At 42.0% G+C, this 22,388-nt stretch overlaps 6 protein-coding genes and 1 pseudogene across 6 annotated transcripts; 3 read left to right on the top strand and 4 right to left on the bottom strand.

Annotated features, from left to right (window-relative positions):
• The first annotated feature begins 6,784 nt into the window (after positions 1 to 6,784).
• Positions 6,785 to 7,921, top strand: LOC146673838 (histone H2B 1/2). The gene has a single exon (XM_085392185.1). The coding sequence runs from the start codon at positions 6,801 to 6,803 to the stop codon at positions 7,173 to 7,175; it is 375 nt and encodes a 124-aa protein (XP_085248311.1). The 5' UTR covers positions 6,785 to 6,800; the 3' UTR covers positions 7,176 to 7,921.
• A 388-nt stretch (positions 7,922 to 8,309) lies between these two features.
• Positions 8,310 to 8,957, top strand: LOC146673837 (histone H4). The gene has a single exon (XM_085392207.1). The coding sequence runs from the start codon at positions 8,566 to 8,568 to the stop codon at positions 8,875 to 8,877; it is 312 nt and encodes a 103-aa protein (XP_085248333.1). The 5' UTR covers positions 8,310 to 8,565; the 3' UTR covers positions 8,878 to 8,957.
• Positions 8,958 to 11,775: 2,818 nt separating this feature from the next.
• On the bottom strand, positions 11,776 to 14,291 carry LOC146673836 (uncharacterized). Its single transcript, XM_085392201.1, has 4 exons — positions 14,153 to 14,291; positions 13,100 to 13,248; positions 12,236 to 12,400; positions 11,776 to 12,158 (listed from the first exon to the last, which is right to left on the bottom strand). Exons 2-4 carry the CDS (start codon positions 13,154 to 13,156, stop codon positions 12,069 to 12,071), a joined length of 312 nt encoding a protein of 103 aa, XP_085248327.1. The 5' UTR covers positions 13,157 to 13,248; positions 14,153 to 14,291; the 3' UTR covers positions 11,776 to 12,068.
• Positions 14,292 to 15,936: 1,645 nt separating this feature from the next.
• LOC146673835 (histone H3) lies at positions 15,937 to 16,541 on the bottom strand. Its single transcript, XM_085392157.1, has one exon. The coding sequence runs from the start codon at positions 16,515 to 16,517 to the stop codon at positions 16,107 to 16,109; it is 411 nt and encodes a 136-aa protein (XP_085248283.1). The 5' UTR covers positions 16,518 to 16,541; the 3' UTR covers positions 15,937 to 16,106.
• A 272-nt stretch (positions 16,542 to 16,813) lies between these two features.
• LOC146673834 (histone H2A-like) lies at positions 16,814 to 17,426 on the top strand. Its single transcript, XM_085392179.1, has one exon. It carries the CDS (start codon positions 16,842 to 16,844, stop codon positions 17,226 to 17,228), a length of 387 nt encoding a protein of 128 aa, XP_085248305.1. The 5' UTR covers positions 16,814 to 16,841; the 3' UTR covers positions 17,229 to 17,426.
• Positions 17,427 to 19,069: 1,643 nt separating this feature from the next.
• LOC146673833 (histone H1 pseudogene) lies at positions 19,070 to 19,889 on the bottom strand (annotated as a pseudogene).
• Positions 19,890 to 21,426: 1,537 nt separating this feature from the next.
• Positions 21,427 to 22,018, bottom strand: LOC146673832 (histone H2B 1/2). The gene has a single exon (XM_085392194.1). The coding sequence runs from the start codon at positions 21,962 to 21,964 to the stop codon at positions 21,590 to 21,592; it is 375 nt and encodes a 124-aa protein (XP_085248320.1). The 5' UTR covers positions 21,965 to 22,018; the 3' UTR covers positions 21,427 to 21,589.
• Positions 22,019 to 22,388: the final 370 nt, after the last annotated feature.

Raw genomic sequence — 22,388 nt, 5'->3', positions numbered from 1 at the left:
AATTGTGACATTAGAAAGGAATTTAAGTTGTAGTTCTAAACTACATTTAGGACGTCTTTTACTCTATGTACTTCCACGATGTTATTTCTCTCTCCAACAACGTAGTTTACAATTACATTAGCATGATCAATTATGAAAATTAGGCCGTGATGTTTTTTTTAGCGACTTTTCGGACAGCCAAAAGCGATTTTCCTTACTGAGGAGTTGGCAACACTGCAACCTGTAGATGATCACTAGCTGGAACCCTCATCCTCTCACCCGGGCCACTAACCCCTCCTGTGCCAATAAGTACAGTTATAGTTCATGATTCATTCACAACCGTTCTTCACAGAAACACCTTATGAACTTTGTCTCCTCTCATTGCAGGTTATTCAGAAACTTCTGGTTTCGTTCCCTGGCCTGAAAACTCCCTTTTCCCTCACCTCACAGAATCCCTGTGTCCATAGTTATTCTAGTGCCTTATGTTATTTTTTACAGTTCATGTTTTCTACTTGCTTTCAAGTAAATCACACATCTCTCACAGGTCACGTCACACCATGATTCACAGTTGACGGTCAAGCCATCGCTATTACACTCTTTTGTAAATAAAGTCTTGTAAATCCCATTCACCAGTGCCTCCGTGTGTGATCTGCCCCCCCCTCCCCCTCTTCTCTAAGGAACTGGGCGGGGGGGGTTGTCTCTGCACTACTTATGGTACGATAAGGTACAAAAACATATTTAAACACAAGAGTCACCATAAGTGCATGCTTTGTTGTGTAGTGTCATCATGTTTTTGTGAGAGTTTGCTCTTTTTGTAGGGTGGCTACAGTCCGGCTTTCCTCTACAACCGACTCAGATGAAATTCTCTTCATGTGCACCAGTGACTGTAAAAAACCGTAGATGACCTAATAGCTCCCAAAGAATGAAGCCAGTCTATATCGCCACCCGGTGTCTCGCTGCAGCATAGGTTAAACACCCGCCTTCTTCATGATAGCAGATGGGACTGGAGCCAGACTAAAATAAAAAAATTCTCCTCAGATAAATTTTCCTAAAGATTTTTTCATTCATTATCAGCAGTTCTCATGATGCATATTTGTCCTCAAAGGCGCTCCTTTATAACATGTTTGATTCTAATTACTAGCATAATGCTGTTAAATTGGGCTGTGACGTCAGCTTTAACTGGCAGCTGCAGTCACAGAGAAACTTGAGCCTCTCTGTTTGGGAATAGCAGATAGAGCGGGGACGCTGAGAGGAGGTCCAGTGTTTATGTTACAAAACCACGACCGACTGTTTCAACCTGACAGCCTGAGGTGTTCTTCAATAAACTGGACTGAATATGTGCAAACAGCAGCGTGTTTTCTGTCTCTTGCCACAACTGTATTTACATGCTGAAACCGATTACAGCCATTTGGCAGCTTAAGTTCAAAGTTATGTTTAATGTTTTCACTGATCAATAATTTTAGAACTGACTCTGTGTGTGTTTGTTTGTTTATTTATTTATTTATTTTACTGAGTTTTTATTAAATACTAAGGTAAAAAAAAAACAAACAGTCTATGAGCAATACCTCATTAAGAATCATTCAAAGCTACATGTGCAGTACTCCGTACAGCTTACATCCTTAGAGAGTAACCACTTCAAGCATTAAGCCTATGAGGTTCACACCAAGAAAACTGCAATTTAAGAAATAATTCTTTGCATTGTTTTTTCCTTTAGAACAACAGCAACAAAGTTTAGATATTTTTTTAACCAACTCTATAGTTTTTTAAACATAGTCCTCTACCAAACAGTAGAGATTTTCATTCATGGCAAAACTCAGAATACAAAAAATATATTTTTTTAAAGTTTAATAAAACTGTTATAAACTTCTGCAACTTCGCAGCAGAGTACACTGAACATATAAAAGAGAGTTGTAGTGCTACAGAACCCACTGCCACTGAGATTTAGAGGCGTTAGATTTCCTTTATTTCTGGTGATATGCAACAAAGCACTGCTGGTGGGCATTCTTCACAGAAACACTTTGCACTTCTGACAATTTCACCTTGACACTCCCTTTGGACAGAGGTTACACCGGCCTCGGTTGTCAGAGTGAAGTGGCAGGTGTCCCAAGTTGTCATAACGCACATCTTGTTGTGGATGTGAAGGTCTTGGGGTGAAATGTTTCTGCTGAGGCAACATTTGAGGTGGAGAAGAAGATGATGGTCGACCAACCTTTGATGGAAACTGCTAGACAAAACCTTTTGACAGGGAGCGGTTTCACATTCAGTAGGGCACAGTCCCTCTTGTGAACAAGCCAGGCATTTGAGATGCCAAACAGCGGAAAATACCATCGCCTTGATTTTGCTGGAGTCCTGTACATTATTCCTGCGGAGAAGCTTGTAGTAGACTCCAGCCATCACTTGCCGTTACTTATTAGGGTGTGACCCTAACCCTAGATATGAAGCAGGGTGGGAGGGATATTCCTGCTGAGGTCAGCTGTTCAGTGTAAGTGATGTCCTGCTTTAATTTAGAGATTGCCGAACTGCTGCTTTGCCTGGGTGGATTTCTGGCTATTGGGCCGAGGTCCTTATACACCGGTGGCTATTTTCATTTGTTTTAAAATCGGTTTAACTTGACAGGAGCTGAAGGCTAAGATGGAGTAGATGACCTGCTCCACCTCCTGACCTATAGTCACCTCAGTAGTGTTGCTAGCAGAAGTTGAAGTAAATTATGTAGAAATATTCATTCATATTCTTTTCTACTCACAAAAAGCGTGAATTCAATCTCCTTGAAATTAAGGGACAATTTATTGATATCAAACCACATCTTCAAAATTTCCAGTTCATTTTCAATTGTATACAAGAGATCCTTTACATTACCTTTATGTTACCTCCAGTAACACTGTGGGAACCTTGGAGTCATTTTTGACCAGGATATGTCCTTCAACGCACATATTAAACAAATGTGTAAGACTGCGTTCTTCCATTTGCGCAACATCTCTAAAGTTAGAAATATCCTGTCTCAGAGTGACGCTGAAAAACCAGTTCATGCATTTATTACTTCTAGGCTGGACTACTGTAAGTCATTATTATCAGGATGTCCAAAAAAGCCTTCAGCTGATCCAAAATGCTGCTGCAAGAGTCCTGACAGGGACTAGAAAGAGAGAGCATATTTCTGCTGTTTTGGCTTCCTGTTAAATCCAGAATTGAATTCAAAATCCTGCTCCTCACATACAAGGTCTTAAATAATCAGGCCCCATCTTATCTTAATGACCTTGTAGTACCATATCACCCTATTAGAGCACTTCGCTCTCGCTCTGCAGGCCTACTTGTTGTTCCTAAAGTATTTAAAAGTAGAATGGGAGGGAGAGCCTTCAGTTTTCAGGCCCCTCTTCTACTAATTACATCTGGTCCAGGTTCTCATCAAAAAGTTGAGTGAATTTTATTAAGTCTCTTATAGATAAAGTTCACCTATTGGCAAAATTTGATGATTTTAATTTTGTATTTGGCTCGACCTTGGAGCGTGTTTGTTAATGTCGGATGGGGGGATGGGAGTGAAGATGGCACAAAAGTGTCAGTGATTTCAGATAATCTTACTTTTAAAATGTATGATTTAATGAAGAAATGGTATCAAGTATATTGTGATCAGCAAGCACAGAGGTTTGGAGAGAAAAGGTAACAGAAAGTATAATTCTGAATTAAGAATGAATTATACTACTATTCACCTTATAGTACCATATCACCCTATTAGAGCACTTCGCTCTCGCTCTGCAGGCCTACTTGTTGTTCCTAGAGTATTTAAAAGTAGAATGGGAGGCAGAGCCTTCAGTTTTCAGGCCCCTCTTCTGTGGAACCAGCTTCCAGTTTGGATTCAGGAGACAGACACTATCTCTACTTTCAAGATTAGGCTTAACACTTTCCTTTTTGCTAAAGCATATAGTTAGGGCTGGACCAGGTGACCCTGGATCCTCCCTTAGTTATGCTGCAATAGATGTAGTCTGCCGGGGGATTCCCATGATGCATTGAGTTTTTCCTTTCCAGTCACCTTTCTCACTCACTATGTGTTAACAGACCTCTCTGCATTGAATCATATCTGTTATTAACCTCTGTCTCTCTTCCACAGCATGTCTTTATCCTGTCTTCCTTCTCTCACCCCAACCGGTCACAGCAGATGGCCCCGCCCCTCCCTGAGCCTGGTTCTGCCGGAGGTTTCTTCCTGTTAAAAGGGAGTTTTTCCTTCCCACTGTCGCCAAAGTGCTTGCTCATAGGCAGAGGTGGGTAGTAACGAGTTACATTTACTCCGTTACATTTACTTGAGTAAGTTTTTTAAAAAAATTTATTTTTAAAGTACCTTTTTGAACGATACTTTTTACTTTTAATTGAGTACATTTATGAAGAAGAAACGGTACTTTTACTCCGCTACATTTGCAAAATTCGACTCGTTACTTAAAAAAAAAAAAAAGTTTAACACATTAGATAACATGCCGCCAGTGGAGTTTCCGGTAACTTTTTAGTAGAACCTTGAGAGCAAACTGCTGCTGATGCTTAACCATCACTTCACTGAGTGAAGAAAGGGCACATTTTTGTTAAATATGCAGAAATAGATGCACACCCATAAAACTTATGGTAAACTGAGCTGCCTTGTATGAACATATGTTGAAGATGCCTCGTTCTAATGTTTTCTCTGAGGCTGCTGTGCCATTTGGAGCAAAAATGAATATAAAGTTTACAGCATATCTTGTCACTGGAAATTGTTTGCACTGTTTATATATTTATATTATTTACTGTAGGTATTGGTGAAAAAAGCTTTATGTTGTGAAAAACTGAAATCTGGAAATTAGAATTGTTGTGCCTTATTTTGTTGATGTTTTTACATATATTCCTTTTGAAAATGGTAATATTTGTATATTTATTTATTTTTGTTTGTCTGATAAAATTTATTTAAAAAATAAATCGGACATTTCAAACAGTTACTCACTACTTGAGTAGTCTTTTCGCCAAGTACTTTTTTACTCTTACCTGAATAACTTTTTTGACATCTACTTTTCACTTTTACTTGAGTAATAATATTTTAAAGTAATGCTACTCTTACTTGAGTACAATTTTTGGATAATTGACCCACTTCTGCTCATAGTGGGTCATATGATTGTTGGGTTTTTCTCTGTACCTATGAAGCGCCTTGAGGCGACTTTTGTTGTGATTTGGAGCTATATAAATAAAATTGAAATTGAATTAATTTGCACACTTTAATGAAGTTTAATTTAAAAAAAAAAAAACAAAGGCAAAGCTGGAGTTAAGGCTGAGACCCACTCATCACATGCAGGGCTTCAGTTCAGAAAAAAATAAAAATAAATAAATAAATAAGATAAGCGTTCACAAAACTAATCTAACTGTCATCTATGAATCTGATTCACGGGTCATATCTTTGTTCTCCCACAGAAAATGATCCTTATTACTGCCAACTCTTCCAGAGATGTCAAACTCGACAATATAGAGATCATTAAAATCTACCACTCAAACACAACACTGTTGTTAAAAGAAAGATGAGAGACGGGCACTTGAGTTTGTGCAAATCAAAGTGGAATGAATGTGATTGGTTGAGCAGGTGTTCTTGCTGTGTGCTCTGTGTTATCCATCAGCATCAAAGAGACTCGGCAGCAGATTAAAATGAAACAGAACAGCATTTACATATTATAATAAATCACCAAATGAATACTTTTGCCCTTTTGCCCATGTTCCCGTGGGCGCTCTCTCTCTATATATATATATATATATATAAAAAAAACAACACCCAGCACGCCCCTGTGGGCGGTCAATCCTTCAAGCTCGGGTCCTCTACCAGAGGCCTGGGAGCTTGAGGGTCCTGCGCAGTATCTTAGCTGTTCCCAGGACTGCGCTCTTCTGGACAGAGATCTCCGATGTTATTCCCGGGATCTGCTGGAGCCACTCGCCTAGCTTGGGAGTCACCGCACCTAGTGCTCCGATTACCACGGGGACCACCGTTAGCTTCACCCTCCACATCCTCTCGAGCTCTTCTCTGAGCCCTTGGTATTTCTCCAGCTTCTCGTGTTCCTTCTTCCTGATATTGCTGTCATTCGGAACCGCTACATCGATCACTACGGCCGCCTTCTTCTGTTTGTCTACCACCACTATGTCCGGTTGGTTAGCCACCACCATTTTGTCCGTCTGTATCTGGAAGTCCCACAGGATCTTAGCTCGGTCATTCTCCACCACCCTTGGGGGCATCTCCCATTTTGACCTCGGGACTTCCAGGTTATACTTGGCACAGATGTTCCTGTACACTATATATATATATAGAGAGAGGGGGTTCAGTCTAATATGTGTGCTCCAGTGAGACATTAGACTTCAGTAAAACTATGCAGTTACCTAATTATGCCCAGTGTTTAATCTCCACTGAGAGCTAAAACTCAGTTTTAAAGCTGTGTGCTGGTGAGCGTAAACTGTGACTATCACCATGTTACATGGGCGCTACAGAAACATGAAACAAGGCAGAATTGTTATTAAAATGATTGCATTGTTGTCCGAAGACAATACTGCTACTAACACATCCATATCTGCCACACAGAGCTCCACATGTACTGCTCATTTAGAACAAATGACTGTCAGCAAACGAGGACACAATCACACAGCCCACTGTCTTTGTTAGATGCGCGCCTGTTTCAGCAAAGTTCACAAACTCCCTCCAACACAACGTCCGGCCCACTGTGCGGCTCCACCAATGAGATCCGAGGGCCCGCGCAGTGGTATTAGCATACAGCCTGTATAAAAAGCGCCGCTCTCGGTCAAACAGCTCATTCGTTACTGCAGAGTATCGAGGAGAGAAAATGCCTGAACCCGCCAAGTCCGCGCCCAAGAAGGGCTCCAAGAAAGCCGTGACCAAGACCGCCGGCAAGGGCGGCAAGAAGAAGAGAAAGACCAGGAAGGAGAGCTACGCCATCTACGTGTACAAGGTGCTGAAGCAGGTCCACCCCGACACCGGGATCTCCTCCAAAGCCATGAGCATCATGAACTCGTTTGTCAACGACATCTTCGAGCGCATCGCTGCCGAGGCATCTCGCCTGGCCCACTACAACAAGCGCTCCACCATCACTTCCAGGGAGATCCAGACCGCAGTGCGCCTCCTACTCCCCGGTGAGCTGGCCAAGCACGCAGTGTCTGAGGGCACAAAGGCCGTCACCAAGTACACGAGCTCTAAGTAAGCTGACTGCATCTCATACGTCAACACAACGGCTCTTTTCAGAGCCACACACTAAACTGACGAGCAGAATTCCAACTGTTAAACATGCAGCTCACTGTTACAACTACTGCAATCGCGGATGTGCACCTTTGTGTCACTGGGTGCTATCAATCCGCTGTACCGACCCCCAGTCAACAGAAATGTGTTCCGGTTTTTACTTTGTAGTCACTTTGTCTTTCTACGAACACAATTAATGCGACTTTTTATTTAACACTTGGTTTTAGTTCAAAGTGTACTTTTCTTCTTCTGACATGCAAAGTTGAGCAGTCATTAGATTAAAATGCTTTGGCACAAAACTAGTAGCAACATTCATGTTTGCAGCTTTTCATTGCATGGTCGTGTCTGTATCGTTTCAGTCGTCTGTATTCATCTTGTTGCAGTTTTCTGCTTCTGCTGTGAGGTCCCACCTCCATGCACTTACACAATTATTCGCTAGACGGGTATTTCTTATAAATGATATCATATTAGGGAAATTTTCCTATACATATCTTTGACCTGGAGTAGAATTGATTATGAAATGGAAAGAAAAAATGCTTATGAACTTACAAATTAGCAACATGATCCGTTTAAGGTAACCCTTTTCCATTTTTATGGAATTTGGAATTAAGAGAATTTGTTCCACTGTGCGAAAAGGCTGGAGTGCAGAAAAACTGGTACAGATGCAGTTACAGTGTACCTGGGCCCCACCAACTATCAGCTAAAGAGAAGAAATAAATAAAATTGCTGCACATTTTCTAGACCCATCTGTGGTCCTGTCTGTTATATGCAGCACCATGCTCTTGCTTCACTGTTAAAAGTTATCAACTACATTTTAAAATATGCTATTAAACACAATACATTTATAGATGCATATTATTATTCATGTATGAAATATTGAGTTCTATTGTTATTTTTAAAGCCTACACTGGCTGTTGTAGTGGAGGGACACATTTTATTCCAAGCTGAGCGCGTACTGCTATTTATTTTACCATGTATTTATTTCATTACTCGTTTCATAACCATTTTGATTCATGTACATTTGAACATATGGAGTTCTGTAGTGTTAAGGCCCTCCCAGCTGGAGGAGAAGAGTCAGTGGCTGCCCTGTGTCCCCCTCCTCAGTAGTTTTCCACTAAAGCTGAGGTTGAAAGTTGCGATTTGGTGTGAGCCTCCCTTCGGTTAGACTTAATTTGTCAGTAACAAAAGACAACATTTCCACATTTAGAGAATAGAAGAGTGGGCGGGGCCACTGAGCTTCGAGCGGTCCAGCGAACCGTCTGTTTTCTTTTACGTCCGCCGAGCACAGATAATAACACGGCTCCGTGGGGTTGAGATTCATTCGACTTTGTTCGTTCAGAGAAGAAACAATAACCATGAGTGGACGAGGCAAGGGCGGCAAAGGACTCGGCAAAGGAGGCGCCAAGCGTCACCGTAAAGTTCTCCGTGATAACATCCAGGGCATCACCAAACCGGCCATCCGCCGTCTGGCTCGCCGCGGCGGAGTGAAGCGTATCTCCGGTCTGATCTACGAGGAGACCCGCGGTGTGCTCAAGGTGTTTCTGGAGAACGTCATCCGCGACGCCGTCACCTACACTGAGCACGCTAAGAGGAAGACTGTGACCGCCATGGATGTAGTGTACGCTCTGAAGAGGCAGGGCCGCACTCTGTACGGCTTCGGCGGTTAAACTCCTTCACCCCAATCCATCAAACGGCTCTTTTAAGAGCCACCCACTTTCACTTTCAGAGCTTTGTTCTGCCATCTTGTTGGGTTTTTTTTTTTTTTTAAATCATGATTCAGGCAAGTCCTGAAAGTTATCAAAATATCTGCCAGTATCCCCCAAGCAACTTCTGAAGTAATACGTTATAACTTAACAATTACCAACTGAGATTCCTAAAATTAACTCTTCATTTTTCTAGAGTCTATAAAATTAAGCTGTTTATCATGTGTGCTTTCCTTTCTCCTTAACTGACAGAGCCACAAACTGAACTTAAAGTTACAGACCTATTCAATACCACTGTTTCATTAAACTCAACTATAGCAGGAGTGTAGCCCAAAAGAAAACTGAAAGATTTCACTGATTAATCAGTTTATTTGTAAATGCCTTTCTGCCACAAATCCGCTTAAAGCAGAAGTACTTATTAGTGATGGGATTTCTGGCTCGGCTAACTAAAAAGAGCCAGCTCTTCAGGTTGTTTTGTTGCTTTAATTTATTAACAATAACAAGAAATTATGCACAAAAGGAATTACTACTGCAAAATAAAGTTGTTTTTTTATATATGTGTGCAGTGGCCCCTGGAGACAAAGCATGTACAAACTCCAAAGCATATTCCTAGTGTTAATTGAACTTCCGAAACAGAACTACCTAGATCACTTAAATTACAGAAATGAAAGCATATGGGTATTGTTTGTGTATTTATACACAAGCACTCATATATATTCAAGTAATTTTTTAAAAAAAGTTCATTTACCTGTTACTACCACACACTAAATCCGGTCATTAGTACTTCCTGGCTTGTGTAGCCACTAGGTAACAAAAGCTCAACACCGCGCCGAGCATCCTGGAGCACTTCTGTTGTGTTTTGTACGTGTTTTGGAGTTCGTATGCGCTTTGTCTCTAGGGTCCATCGTAAATATACTTTTATTTATTCACTCCTAATAAAATGTAATAAATCATATATTACAAAAACCAACTATTCAGTTCAACTTTTAACTATTTACATTTTCATCTTTTTCCTTTTAAACAAATTTAAAGTGAAACAACACCAAACACTGCAAACCACAACACAATTAAATATAAATTCTAATATGAAAACAAAAAGATGCATATATTCTGTCATATGGACCTGCATGAATAAACTTTATCATCTGCAACTGAAAATAGTTGTGGATGATTACTATACCTTTCTAATGTTTCCCTCTCTCTTCCTCCTGATCTGTTCCCAGCGCAAAGCACAACCCACAATCATAAGAAAAGTGAAAAAGAGAGAGAGAGAGAGAGAGAGAGAGAGAGAGAGAGATCCGGCTCTAAGAGCCATTTCGTTCGCAACCGACACATCACTAGTGCTTATGTAGTAGGTCTTTTTTTTTTTTTTAAGATAACCAACCCACCTTTGATCTAGTACAGCAGGGGTCCCTGCAGGTTTTAGATCTCACCCTGGATCAACACACCTGAATCACATGATTAGTTCATTACCAGGCCTCTGGAGAACTTCAAGACATGTTGAGAAGGTAATTTATCCATTTAAGTCAGCTGTGATGGATCAAGGACATCTAAAACCTACAGGGACACCGGCCCACGTCAACTGGGATTGGGGACCGCTGTAGTAGAGGGTGGACATGCGTGGATGAAGCCCTATGAAGCTTTTGAAGCCTCTTCCTGATGTGTGCCTGAAATTTTATTTTCACCAACATGTCTGTTTAAACTGCAAACAAAATATCAAAGGCAACTGTTAATGCTCTGTGATGAAACGACCCACATCGCAAACAAGAAGTTTTGCCAGATTGTCTACGTTGACGTGCTTCCAGGTAAAGAAAAAAGAAAAAAAGAAAAAAAAGGAGAAATATACTTTCCTACATTTGCAATTCTACATGCTTTTAAACAATTTAAAAAGTACAATTCATAGTTTGTGAATTACTTAATGTTTAATTACTATTGAACAAATGACCGACTAAGAATTTTAGACTTTAGTTTACTTCAGTCATATTCCATATAAATCAGGTATCATACAAAAATAAAAAAAAGCTTGAAATACAATCATGACAATAAAAGAATATGACTTTAAGGACTTAACATTACTTCAGTTATAGGACACTGTGTTGGTTCTGTCACCTGACAATAGGACATAGATGACAAGAATAAAATGGGTAGCTGCTTCAGTGTTTCTGTCAGTTTGTGCAGATCTTGATATTTGTCTCAAAAATGAACCCTATGAATATGTGAGTACCATTAGGATGAAATTGTGTCACCAACATGTTAATGTTAGATAACATTTTAACAGCCTCTGCACTCAGAAAAATAAAGGTGCCAACTGGAACCAAAAGTGGTTCTTTAGACTGATGCCATAGAAGAACCTTTTTTGGTGCCACAAAGAACCTTTCAAACAATGGTTCTTTGAAGAACCATTTCTTTCAGTGGTTCATTGAAGAACCTTTAAAGGTGCCCCAAAGAACCATCAAGAAATGGTTCTTTGGGGCACCTTTAATGGTTTTTCAAAGAACCTTTTTAAAAATGGTTCTTTAAAAGAACCACTTTAAAGAACCTTTTTTGAGTGGTTCTTTAAAAAACCATTTTAAATCTTTCAAAATAAAATGCATCATAAATTGAATTTGAGTAGGGTAAAATAAATACGAGCACAGCATAGACATATATTAATGGTTTGTCATTTTGTAGTTACCAAAAGACAAAAAGGCATTTTAACCCTCAGCACAACATCACTACTAATACATGTCACATATTAGTGTTTTAAACAGTAATAATTAAATATATTTGCTATACTATAAATAAATATATATAAATACTATAGCTACAGATAACAACAAATAATACATGTATTGTTTAATTAATAAAACATCAGAAAGTGATAAAACACATTAGAAATAGCAATAGCTTCATAACAGACCAATAAATCAACACATTTTCATCAGCAGATGTTTGCATGTTCAGTAACAATATTTCAACAAGTTTATGATTAAAATGATCAATGAACTTTAGCATTACACCATGTAATGTACGTTTCATGTTGTACTCATGGTCCTTTGTTAGTCCAGTTTAGGATAATGTCTCTGACGTATGTTTCATATCAAACATATGTCATATCAAAACAAGCCCACACCTGCAGTTGTTTCAGTTTTTCACTGGTGTTTCCTGTCAGCTGGTCAACCTCTCAGGCGGACATCCATATCAGCCAACCAAACGACAAGCTCCTCCCTTTGTGCTTCAAATCCCTCCCACTCTGAGACAAGGAGCTGAAAGAGAGAGAAAAGAGTCAATTATAAAGAAGAGAGAAAAGTGAAACCCTCCTCAGAAGGTCTGACTCGCATACCTGCAGTTGACCTGTGATGGACTCCAGTTTGGCGTTCACGTCATCCCTCGCCGATGCCAGCAGCCGAGTCTGCAGGGTGCCCTGGAAGAGCTGAGTTAATGTTCGACTCCTCCTGGTCAGGCTCTCCAGCTGGATGAGCCGAGGTCTCCCCTCTCGCCGCTGCCTCTGAACACAGAAACACAAATTGCATCTGAAGCAGGAGGTGCAGATTTTTTGCTATTCTTTTCTAAATCCAGGCTTGATCACGTGGAGGTATTTGGAAAACTTTTTTGGCCAGTGGACGACTGTTGTCTTGCAGAAAGTCAAATCAAACATATGCGATACACAATCAATTCACAAGAACACATTATAAAAAACAAGTCCAGTTCTTGCCTGATTTCAAATGAATTCTGCATCAAAACAGGGTGACAGAAGTAAAACGAGAGCACAAAGCTTCACTTTGTACAAGCCTGCTATTACAGTTCTCCTCTATGCAGACGACTTTCCTGTTTTCAAGGCACAACTTGGATCTGCTGTACGAATCTTATGGATACACACTAAATGAAACAATAGTGTGCATGACTCCAGATTCTGATCCCTCATCCTAATATGGTCCCAACATAGCAACAGCAATAATGCAAATGTTGAGGCTTCAAAATACAAAGTCCATAAACCAATGGCTGACGTGGGTTTTATCATAAGGGTGATAAATATACAGATTTCAGTCTGTCTTAGAGATTTGATGTTCATTTACCTGCAGATGCACTATACGTACCTGCTCCATGGTTTTCCACAACATTTTGCACATCACTATTTAATACAGGAAGTAGGCGAACTAAAACAAGTCATCGTTCTTTGTGAGAGGACCATATTAATGAAACAAACCTCAATGACATCATAGGGATCCCTAAAGATGCTCCTGCTGCTTCTCTTCCTCCTCATCCTAAGCTTCCTTCTTCTTGTCCTCGCCTTCTATCCAATTGTAATTCAACCTAATTGTGTTTCTCCCCCTCCTCTTCCTCATTTTGTTGGAGCTGTGAACACAATTAATGTGAATCTGGATTAATTTGTGCAAACAAGAAAAATCTACAGCTTTTTGGTCAGAGGTGCTCTTGTGATTTAAGCCGGGTAGAGTAGCTTTATGTGTTGATGCTACCTGCTTCAGCTCTGGCTGCTGAGTGACATTTACACCCTGGCTGGATTACAAACTTTAACCATGTGCTGAACTTTGGCCCAGCGTTGATACCTCTTGTTAGTATAACGACCTCTTCTTAGCTTGTATGTATGATGGTGGATAAATGAAATATACAAAAAAATTAACTATATTACAAAAGAACATCTATCTTGGAAACATCAAATGACCGGAGCATAACTTGTCAACTAGTCCGAAACTAAGTTATGCAGGAACAGTCAAAGACACACCTTCTCATGTCACATTTCTATATAATTCGATTAGACAATAAAGAGTTATCTAATCTAATTATTCATTCAAAACTCTTATGCATAGCTGCATTTTATACAGCTCATACAGAATTCAAAGTACAGGTTCATGTGAGTATTTAATGTACGGCTCAGATCTACAGAATTTCAGAGTTTCTAGAGCAGACACAGAGCTCACGTCACAACAGGCTTCAGGCGCCATTTTAGTGACTTTAACAATATATTACATTTTAATTTCGGTCTAGCTGACATTAGGTTATGTACGCAGCACGCAATTGAACCACATATTTTAGAAGCCAAAGGTTCAAATTAGCTGGGAGCAGCTTCACTTAATTATAACAGTGGTTTTGTTAGGAAAACCGTTGGATACTAAATTGCGTTGACCTCAACGGCTAACGTATCTAGCTAATCGCTACTGTTAGCACAACATTAACAGCAAGCTACAATGACGAGTAACAAAAACAAAACAGTAATAAGGTTTTAATGAAAATGTTTTACCTTTTCTAACAGTCCCAGAATCCACAGCTTCAAAGTCCAGCAGGTACTGAAGACTGTTATCCGTTTCGCTGTCACCGTCCGTGAGTTTTTTTTCCCGAAAGGTCAAGGCCCGCCGCTCGCACACTCTGTCTGCGCATGCGCATCCCAACGACTGACCCCCTCCGTCCGCTCCCGGGAGGTTATAGTATGACGTGTTCTGACGTCACTCTCTCTCCCTGTCATTTATTTGGCTCGAAACACATATTATCAAATTGCTCAGTGATGAACAACTACTCAGATCATTTACCTAAGCAGTGCGCTTTGTCAAAACGAAGTGTGTGTTCATTACACTGACATTCTGTTCTGCAATTGTTATTTACTTGTATTTTATAATTTGACTTTACATACTGCTGGGTGGTTTGTAAAGTTTATTATTATCATTATGCTATATTTTCAAAAATATATAATAATCTCAAAAGTAATGCCTTGGAGTAGAAAATAGTAATGCTTTATTAAAATTTAAAACTAAAGTACAGTACTTGAATGTGTGTATTGTGTCTACTGTTTACAAATATTTCTAACTTTTATTTGAATATTCAGTTTCCTACCATCTTCTCTTAAAGGGTAATTGCCAGGTATCCCGCCCTCCCCCTTTGCACACACATGCACACAAAGAAAACACACAGTATAATTCACAGCCTCGTTATAGTGAATAAATATTTATGCCATTTACACCATCAAACTTAGATTGCTAAGGATGAAGAACCTTTTGTTCTTTAAAGAACCATTTGTAATAGCTGAAGAACCATCCACAAAATAAAAAGGTTCTTTGACGTATGATGGTTCTTTAAAGAACCATGAAGACATCTGAAGAACCATTTAAGAACCATAATTTTTCTGAGTGTGCAAACCAATAATAACATGTGTAGTTTAGAGTATTTTATAGCACATTTAAACAATAGGAGTCTACGCTTTATACGTCAGAGCACTTGGCCTATCATATCATCTAGTACAAAGCACTGAAATGTGATGAGCTTTGGAAAATAATTAATGAAACCAAAAATGAAGGTGTAATTCAATATAAGTATGCAAATGAAGATGAAAACCTTTCAATAGTTAAAAATATACAAGACAAAATATTATCTGAAAGCATGAGAGACGTGGTATGGCTCATCTCGCTCGGGCGCCTCCCTGTGAGGGCGGTGGTACAATGGAGTTGTTTTGTTACCACCATGAAATGTCCTATGACAGACTGTGATGAAGATGAGACCCTAGAACATCTTCTATTGGATTGTTATAGGACAACTGAGATCAGGCTGAAGATGACAGAGATTGGCTATGATGTGGATGTTAATATTAAAGCAGTTAAATATGGTTTGTTTAAAGAAAAAATGGGTGAAGACAAAAGGAGACTCTTTTGGTTAGTAATGTGTGTAATAAACACACATATTTGGAAAACCCGTGCCAAAGGAGTACTTGAACAAAAGATAAGTAGTGATGTGGTGAGTAAACATATCATTACAGACCTGCGGAGAAGACGAACAATGGACCTGAAACTTGGGAAAGTTTTCCCCTGGAACGAATTAAAACTGTAAGTCTTGTGAACGCTGTGTGGACTCAGATTTTCCTCCTTGTTGTATGTGCTCATGGTTTTGTATATGTAATTGTATGTGTATGTGCATTTTATATGTAAATAAAGTTTAAAAAAAAAAAGAAGAAAATAATACGTGAATAATTAAAGGAGGAAGCCATTACAACAGCATACAACAATTCATGCTTTTAAAAGAAAAAAAAAAAAAAAAACGTTTTGTAATGGAAGTCGGTGAATTCCATGTTCATGCCGACTGTAGTTTCTAGAATAGAAAGAGCATGAAGATTGAAGTGCGAGTATGAGCTGCTACTACTGCTGGACCGAGCTCTTGGTGTGAGTGAGGTGGCTCTGAAAAGAGCCGTTGTTGGTAGGAGAGCGTGCAGCTTAAGCTCTCTCTCCGCGGATGCGGCGAGCCAGCTGGATGTCTTTGGGCATGATGGTGACCCTTTTGGCGTGGATGGCGCACAGGTTGGTGTCCTCGAAGAGTCCGACCAGGTAAGCCTCGCTGGCCTCCTGCAGAGCCATGACAGCAGAGCTCTGGAAGCGCAGGTCAGTCTTGAAGTCCTGAGCGATCTCGCGGACCAGGCGCTGGAAGGGCAGCTTGCGGATCAGCAGCTCGGTGGATTTCTGGTAACGGCGGATCTCGCGCAGAGCCACGGTACCAGGCCTATAACGGTGGGGCTTCTTGACGCCTCCGGTGGCCGGGGCGCTCTTACGAGCAGCCTTGGTGGCCAGCTGCTTCCTGGGGGCTTTGCCGCCAGTAGACTTACGAGCGGTCTGCTTTGTTCTTGCCATTCTTCCTCACTTTTCTTTCCCTGTGATAAGAGCAGAAAATGTAGCGAACAGAGGAGACTCGCTGCTCTTATAGTGTGTGACTGGCTGTGACGCGGTGCCGCTCCGGCTCGTGATTGGTGACGGGCTCCACGTGGAGCACCGCCCGCCTCGGTGTGTGCTGCTCATTGGAGAAAAGTGCATTGATGTTGCGCGCTGCCGCAAGCCTCTCTGCGATTGGTGCGTGACGAAGCTGCGCGCGCTCTGCGGAAATATAAGCGAGGCTTTGAGCTGATCGGGCCACATTTTCCCTTAGTTTCGATACTACAAAGAAAAGAACCTGTCAAAATGAGTGGGCGCGGAAAGACCGGAGGCAAAGCCAGAGCTAAGGCCAAGACCCGCTCATCCCGTGCCGGGCTTCAGTTCCCCGTGGGTCGTGTCCACAGGCTGCTGCGTAAAGGCAACTATGCGGAGCGTGTAGGAGCCGGCGCCCCCGTTTACCTGGCAGCTGTGCTCGAGTACCTGACCGCTGAGATCCTGGAGCTGGCTGGCAACGCAGCCCGCGACAACAAGAAGACTCGCATTATCCCACGTCACCTGCAGCTGGCTGTGCGCAACGACGAGGAGCTCAACAAGCTCCTGGGGGGAGTCACCATCGCTCAGGGTGGTGTGCTGCCCAACATCCAGGCTGTGCTGCTGCCCAAGAAGACCGAGAAGCCCGCCAAGGCCAAGTAAACGCAAAGCGCTCGGCTTCACCAAAAACAAAGGCTCTTTTAAGAGCCAAACACTTCTCTCTAAGCAAACATCCTTCTTTCTGTTAGTGTTTGTAACAACTTGTGTCCTGGGAAATGTAGATTATGCATCTTGACTTACTTTGAAGTGTACGTTCATGTCATCTTAGTCACGGACTGAAATCCACCTTCAAAAAAAAAACTAGAGCTGTGTGCGTTTAGTCTATTCTTTTGTGAATAAAACAAACTTTAGGTCTTGATATAAAACTACAGCAAAAAGCTCTGTCTCCTGCGTTGTGGTGTGGGGTCGTGTTCAACCTCATTGCTCATCTTACTGATTAAGAATACATTGGATGTCACTAATAGCTTAACTGACTGGACACTCATGGTTCACTCGCTTTATAATTAAAACAGTTTCTAAGCTCATGGAAACAGACAACACGCAGTTCAAACCTTGTTAAACACAGGAAAATATAACAACGTGAGGTGGAGAGGGACAGGTGGACTTCTTTGCTACAGAGGGAGGAAAATGTGCAGCTGTTTGCGACGTGTTCAGCGCTGCTGCTGAATTTGGGACATTTTCTCAAGGCACTTACATCTACGCTTAGGGTTTAGTGTCTATTGTGAGTAGAATAAAACAATTCGAAGAATAGAATGTGTTTAGGTTTACTTGGATAATAGGGGGCAGCTGGTGATCAGAAGAACAGGAAATGATTCCTAAGTGTGGGTTTTGTTAGAATGACTTTGTCAACCTGTTTTAAGGACAATAGTGGATTTTTTTTCTCAAAGCATTTCATGCGACCTTAAAGCTCTCAAGAATGACATTAAGTTGCTGAACCCTGACCTCTGACGTGCCAAATCAGTTGGTTCAGCTATAAACTTTGGTGTGCAACTGTATAGTATGAAAAATGCATTGACAGTGGGGGTCTGCCTGTTATAAAGTGAGTGAAATCTGCCTCAGCCAAGAACAAGAAGCCACAGTTACTAACCTGGGAAGAGGACAGTGGAGGGGGACACAGGGCAGCCCCGGACTCTTCTTCAGCTGGGATATCCAAAGAATCGGTGAGGTCAAGAAGTAAACTCAAGACTATATTTTGAAATAATATATAGTTTTTTAAACCTACAAATGATTAACAGAATGGTTTTATTGTGTTATTATAGGAGTTGTGTCGCCAAATAACAACATAAATCGCCTTGAGGCGACTTATGTTGTGATTTGGCGCTATATAAATAAAATTGAATTGAAAATAATTTAATTCCCCTCATCCTTCACGCTACAGAACTCCATGGTAAAATAAATAGCAGTACGGGCTCAGCTTGGAGTAAAATGTGTCCTTGAAATCACACAATATCAATTCAACTGGACTAGATTTAGTCAGGTGAGGTTGTAGATTAGAGCATTTCAAGTGGATTATATTAGCTAGGTATCATTAAAATATACAGTGTACTTCCAGTACAACAGCCAGTGTAGGCTTTTAAAAAAAATAGAACTCAATATTTCATACAAGAATAATAACATGCGTCTATGAATGTATTATGTGTTGTTTAATAGAATACTTTAAAATGTAGTTGCTAACTTAAGTTTTTCTTGTATGATGTTTCACAGTAAAAGTGGTGTGATGCTTGTATTACAAAGGTGTGATTGTAAATATTGAGTTGTTAATATTTGTATTCTTGTAGTTGCAGACTTGCTTAGACAGCACTAATGTGCACCATGATAAGAAGATAAGATAACCTTTATTAGTCCCACACGTGGGAAATTTGTTTTGTCACAGCAGGAAGTGGACAGTGCAAAAGTTATGATAGTAATCCAAGTTGTAATTGTAATGAGGACAATGGAGGGGAAAAAAAGCGCTTTAATAATAAGGACATTATTGTGAATGACAGAGTGGTGAGTGAGTGAGTGAGAGGAAGGAGCTCTTGTGTGTTGCTGTGGTGGCTCTGAGAAGAGCCGTTGTTGAGTGTGAGAGCGGTGTCAGCTCACTTCTTCTTGGCTGCTGTGGCCGCCTTCTTGACTTTGGGCTTGGCGGCCTTCTTGGCGGGGGATTTCTTTGTTGCGGGAGCCTTCTTGAGCACCTTCTTGGGGGTCTTTGCTGCTTTCTTGGGGCTTTTGGGCGCTTTCTTGGCCGCCGCTGCGGGCTTCTTGGCCTTCTTGGGCGACTTCTTAGCGGCTGCGGGCTTCTTAGCTGCTGCCTTCTTGGGCGACTTCTTAGCAGCTGCTGCCGGTTTCTTGGCTTTGGCCGCGGCGGGCTTCTTGGCTTTAGGAGCGGCTTTCTTTGCGGGCTTCTTGGCTTTGCTCTCAGTAACCTTCTTGTTCATCTTGAAGGATCCGGAGGCCCCGGTGCCCTTGGTCTGCACCAGAGTGCCCTTCGCCACCAGGCTCTTGATGGCGGTCTTGACGCGGGCCTTGTTCTTGTCCACATCGTAGCCTCCGGCAGCCAGAGCCTTCTTGAGCGCGGCTGCGGACACGCCGCTGCGCTCCTTGGAAGCGGCCACGGTTTTCACAATCAGCTCGCCCACGCTGGGGCCGACCTTCTTGGGCTTGGAAGTGGTCGTCTTCTTCTTCTTGGCCGCCTTGGCCGGGACGGCAGCAGGTGCGGGAGCTTCCTCGGACATTTTCCTCTTTCGCGTCTGATCGAGATTCACGGTACAGTGATGGCAAGTCGGAAGCGCCACGCTGCACTTAAACGCATCATGAGAACCGTTGAGAGTGAAAGCAGCGCGCGCAGCTCTTGCGCGTGCCTCGCAATGCTTCATTTTGTGTTTCGTGTCTCGGGATCAAAGAGCTCAAAGTGAGTGTGAGAGCAGCACTGCAGGTCGACAGTGGAGCCGTCCACAGCGGGCTTGTGTCTCCTCGTGCAGGCCTCGTGTCGGGCTCTCGTGCTCTCTGCTCTCGGTTCGTGGAGCTCCCAAAGCTCGGCGACTCGGTGCGGAGGTCAGCGCTGCTCGGCGGCTTCTTGGACTCTTTTCTCTGCTGAAACCGGTGGAGCCGCAGCAGAGCTCCGTAAAAAGCCTTTTCTAGCTGATACACATGTTTGTTCACGCACTCCGAGTTAAAAGCAGCATCTGGTGAGCGCAGCTGTGGGACAAAGTGACGCTGCGAGCTCCCAGCAAACACACCGATGCTGCTGCAGGCCCACGGAGCAGCGAGACTTGTGTGACAGCTGCTCACTTCTAACCAAAGCACAGTTTCACTCACATTGTTGTACAGAAGCTTCATTAGTGACCTTACAGCAGCTCGCTTCCACACTTTGGCTCTGATCTCTTAGTCTGCACTGACTCTACAACAACAGCAGTGAATGAACACGTGACTACACACATCCACAAACTGATCACTGAGTATCTCAATGTGTAATACTCAACACCTGCTAAAAACACACAGCCATCTCACTGTTAATCACTCTTTCGCTATTAGTCAAAAATTATTTTATCCTTGTATCTATTCTATTTATTATTATCATAATATAATAAGGTTGTTGTTGTTATTTATTTTATCCTGCTCTGCCCATGTCGGTGCATTTCCCAGCTCTGGCACTAATAAAGCTTGTCTCATGCCCAGTATATCTGCTCCTCTTTCTGGAGGATTCTGTTATTATCCCACCTACTGAAAAATATGTGACCACAGTTTTTTTTGTGCATAAGTCAAATCCTGAACAATACCCCTGACCCACACCATCATGTGCTGACCAGTCACCGGAGTGTGTTTAGTGAGAGACTGAGATGACCAAAAATCCCCTCTGAACACCACAGGAAATCATTCCTACCTACCTCCTGTACAACTCCTCCATCTTATGCACAGCACTTACTACAATAGTTGCATTATATAAAAGGTGGCTATGGAGCCATCAAATTAGGAGTTAGATTGAAGAAAGCTTTGATGGAAATTCCTCTGGGAATTGCAGAAAGCTGGATGTGAAGGACACAGCAGGGCCTGCCTGTGGCATAGGCAGTATAGGCAAATGCTAACAGTGTCATCCATCCAGGGGCACCACAAGTGAGGAAAAAACAATTAAAATGCTTTGTTGCTACTAATTTTGTGCCAAAGCATTTTAATCTAATGACTGCTCAACTTTGCATGTCAGAAGAAGAAAAGTACACTTTGAACTAAAACCAAGTGTTAAATAAAAAGTCGCATTAATTGTGTTCGTAGAAAGACAAAGTGACTACAAAGTAAAAAACCGGAACATTTCTGTTGACTGGGGGTCGGTACAGCGGATTGATAGCACCCAGTGACACAAAGGTGCACATCCGCGATTGCAGTAGTTGTAACAGTGAGCTGCATGTTTAACAGTTGGAATTCTGCTCGTCAGTTTAGTGTGTGGCTCTGAAAAGAGCCGTTGTGTTGACGTATGAGATGCAGTCAGCTTACTTAGAGCTCGTGTACTTGGTGACGGCCTTTGTGCCCTCAGACACTGCGTGCTTGGCCAGCTCACCGGGGAGAAGGAGGCGCACTGCGGTCTGGATCTCCCTGGAAGTGATGGTGGAGCGCTTGTTGTAGTGTGCCAGGCGAGATGCCTCGGCTGCGATGCGCTCGAAGATGTCGTTGACAAACGAGTTCATGATGCTCATGGCTTTGGAGGAGATCCCGGTGTCGGGGTGGACCTGCTTCAGCACCTTGTACACGTAGATGGCGTAGCTCTCCTTCCTGGTCTTTCTCTTCTTCTTGCCGCCCTTGCCGGCGGTCTTAGTCACGGCTTTCTTGGAGCCCTTCTTGGGCGCGGACTTGGCGGGTTCAGGCATTTTCGTTCCTCGATACTCTGTAGTAACGAATGAGCTCCGTGACCGAGAGCGGCGCTTTTTATACAGGCTGTATGCTAATACCACTGCGCGGGCCCTCGGATCTCATTGGTGGAGCCGCACAGTGGGCCGGACGTTGTGTTGGAGGGAGTTTGTGAACTTTGCTGAAACAGGCGCGCATCTAACAAAGACAGTGGGCTGTGTGATTGTGTCCTCGTTTGCTGACAGTCATTTGTTCTAAATGAGCAGTACATGTAGAGCTCTGTGTGGCAGATATGGATGTGTTAGTAGCAGTATTGTCTTCGGACAACAATGCAATCATTTTAATAACAATTCTGCCTTGTTTCATGTTTCTGTAGCGCCCATGTAACATGGTGATAGTCACAGTTTACGCTCACCAGCACACAGCTTTAAAACTGAGTTTTAG

This window comes from Rhamphochromis longiceps, linkage group LG3, assembly GCF_057381845.1.
Source record: "Rhamphochromis longiceps isolate RC_006_pf linkage group LG3, R_longiceps_female_GT1.1, whole genome shotgun sequence".
Taxonomy (NCBI): domain Eukaryota; kingdom Metazoa; phylum Chordata; class Actinopteri; order Cichliformes; family Cichlidae; genus Rhamphochromis; species Rhamphochromis longiceps.
This window is presented reverse-complemented; position numbering and strand designations above follow the sequence as displayed.

Coding starts and splice junctions, on each gene's coding strand:
- LOC146673838 (XM_085392185.1), top strand. CDS start 6,801: ATGCCTGAACCCGCCAAGTCCGCGCCCAAGAAGGGCTCCAAGAAAGCC.
- LOC146673837 (XM_085392207.1), top strand. CDS start 8,566: ATGAGTGGACGAGGCAAGGGCGGCAAAGGACTCGGCAAAGGAGGCGCC.
- LOC146673836 (XM_085392201.1), bottom strand. CDS start 13,156: ATGAGGAGGAAGAGAAGCAGCAGGAGCATCTTTAGGGATCCCTATGAT. Junction 12,401..13,099: donor ATCCCTATGATGTCATTGAG/GTTTGTTTCATT, acceptor TTCTGTGTTCAG/AGGCAGCGGCGAGAGGGGAG. Junction 12,159..12,235: donor CCATCACAGGTCAACTGCAG/GTATGCGAGTCA, acceptor TCTCTCTTTCAG/CTCCTTGTCTCAGAGTGGGA.
- LOC146673835 (XM_085392157.1), bottom strand. CDS start 16,517: ATGGCAAGAACAAAGCAGACCGCTCGTAAGTCTACTGGCGGCAAAGCC.
- LOC146673834 (XM_085392179.1), top strand. CDS start 16,842: ATGAGTGGGCGCGGAAAGACCGGAGGCAAAGCCAGAGCTAAGGCCAAG.
- LOC146673832 (XM_085392194.1), bottom strand. CDS start 21,964: ATGCCTGAACCCGCCAAGTCCGCGCCCAAGAAGGGCTCCAAGAAAGCC.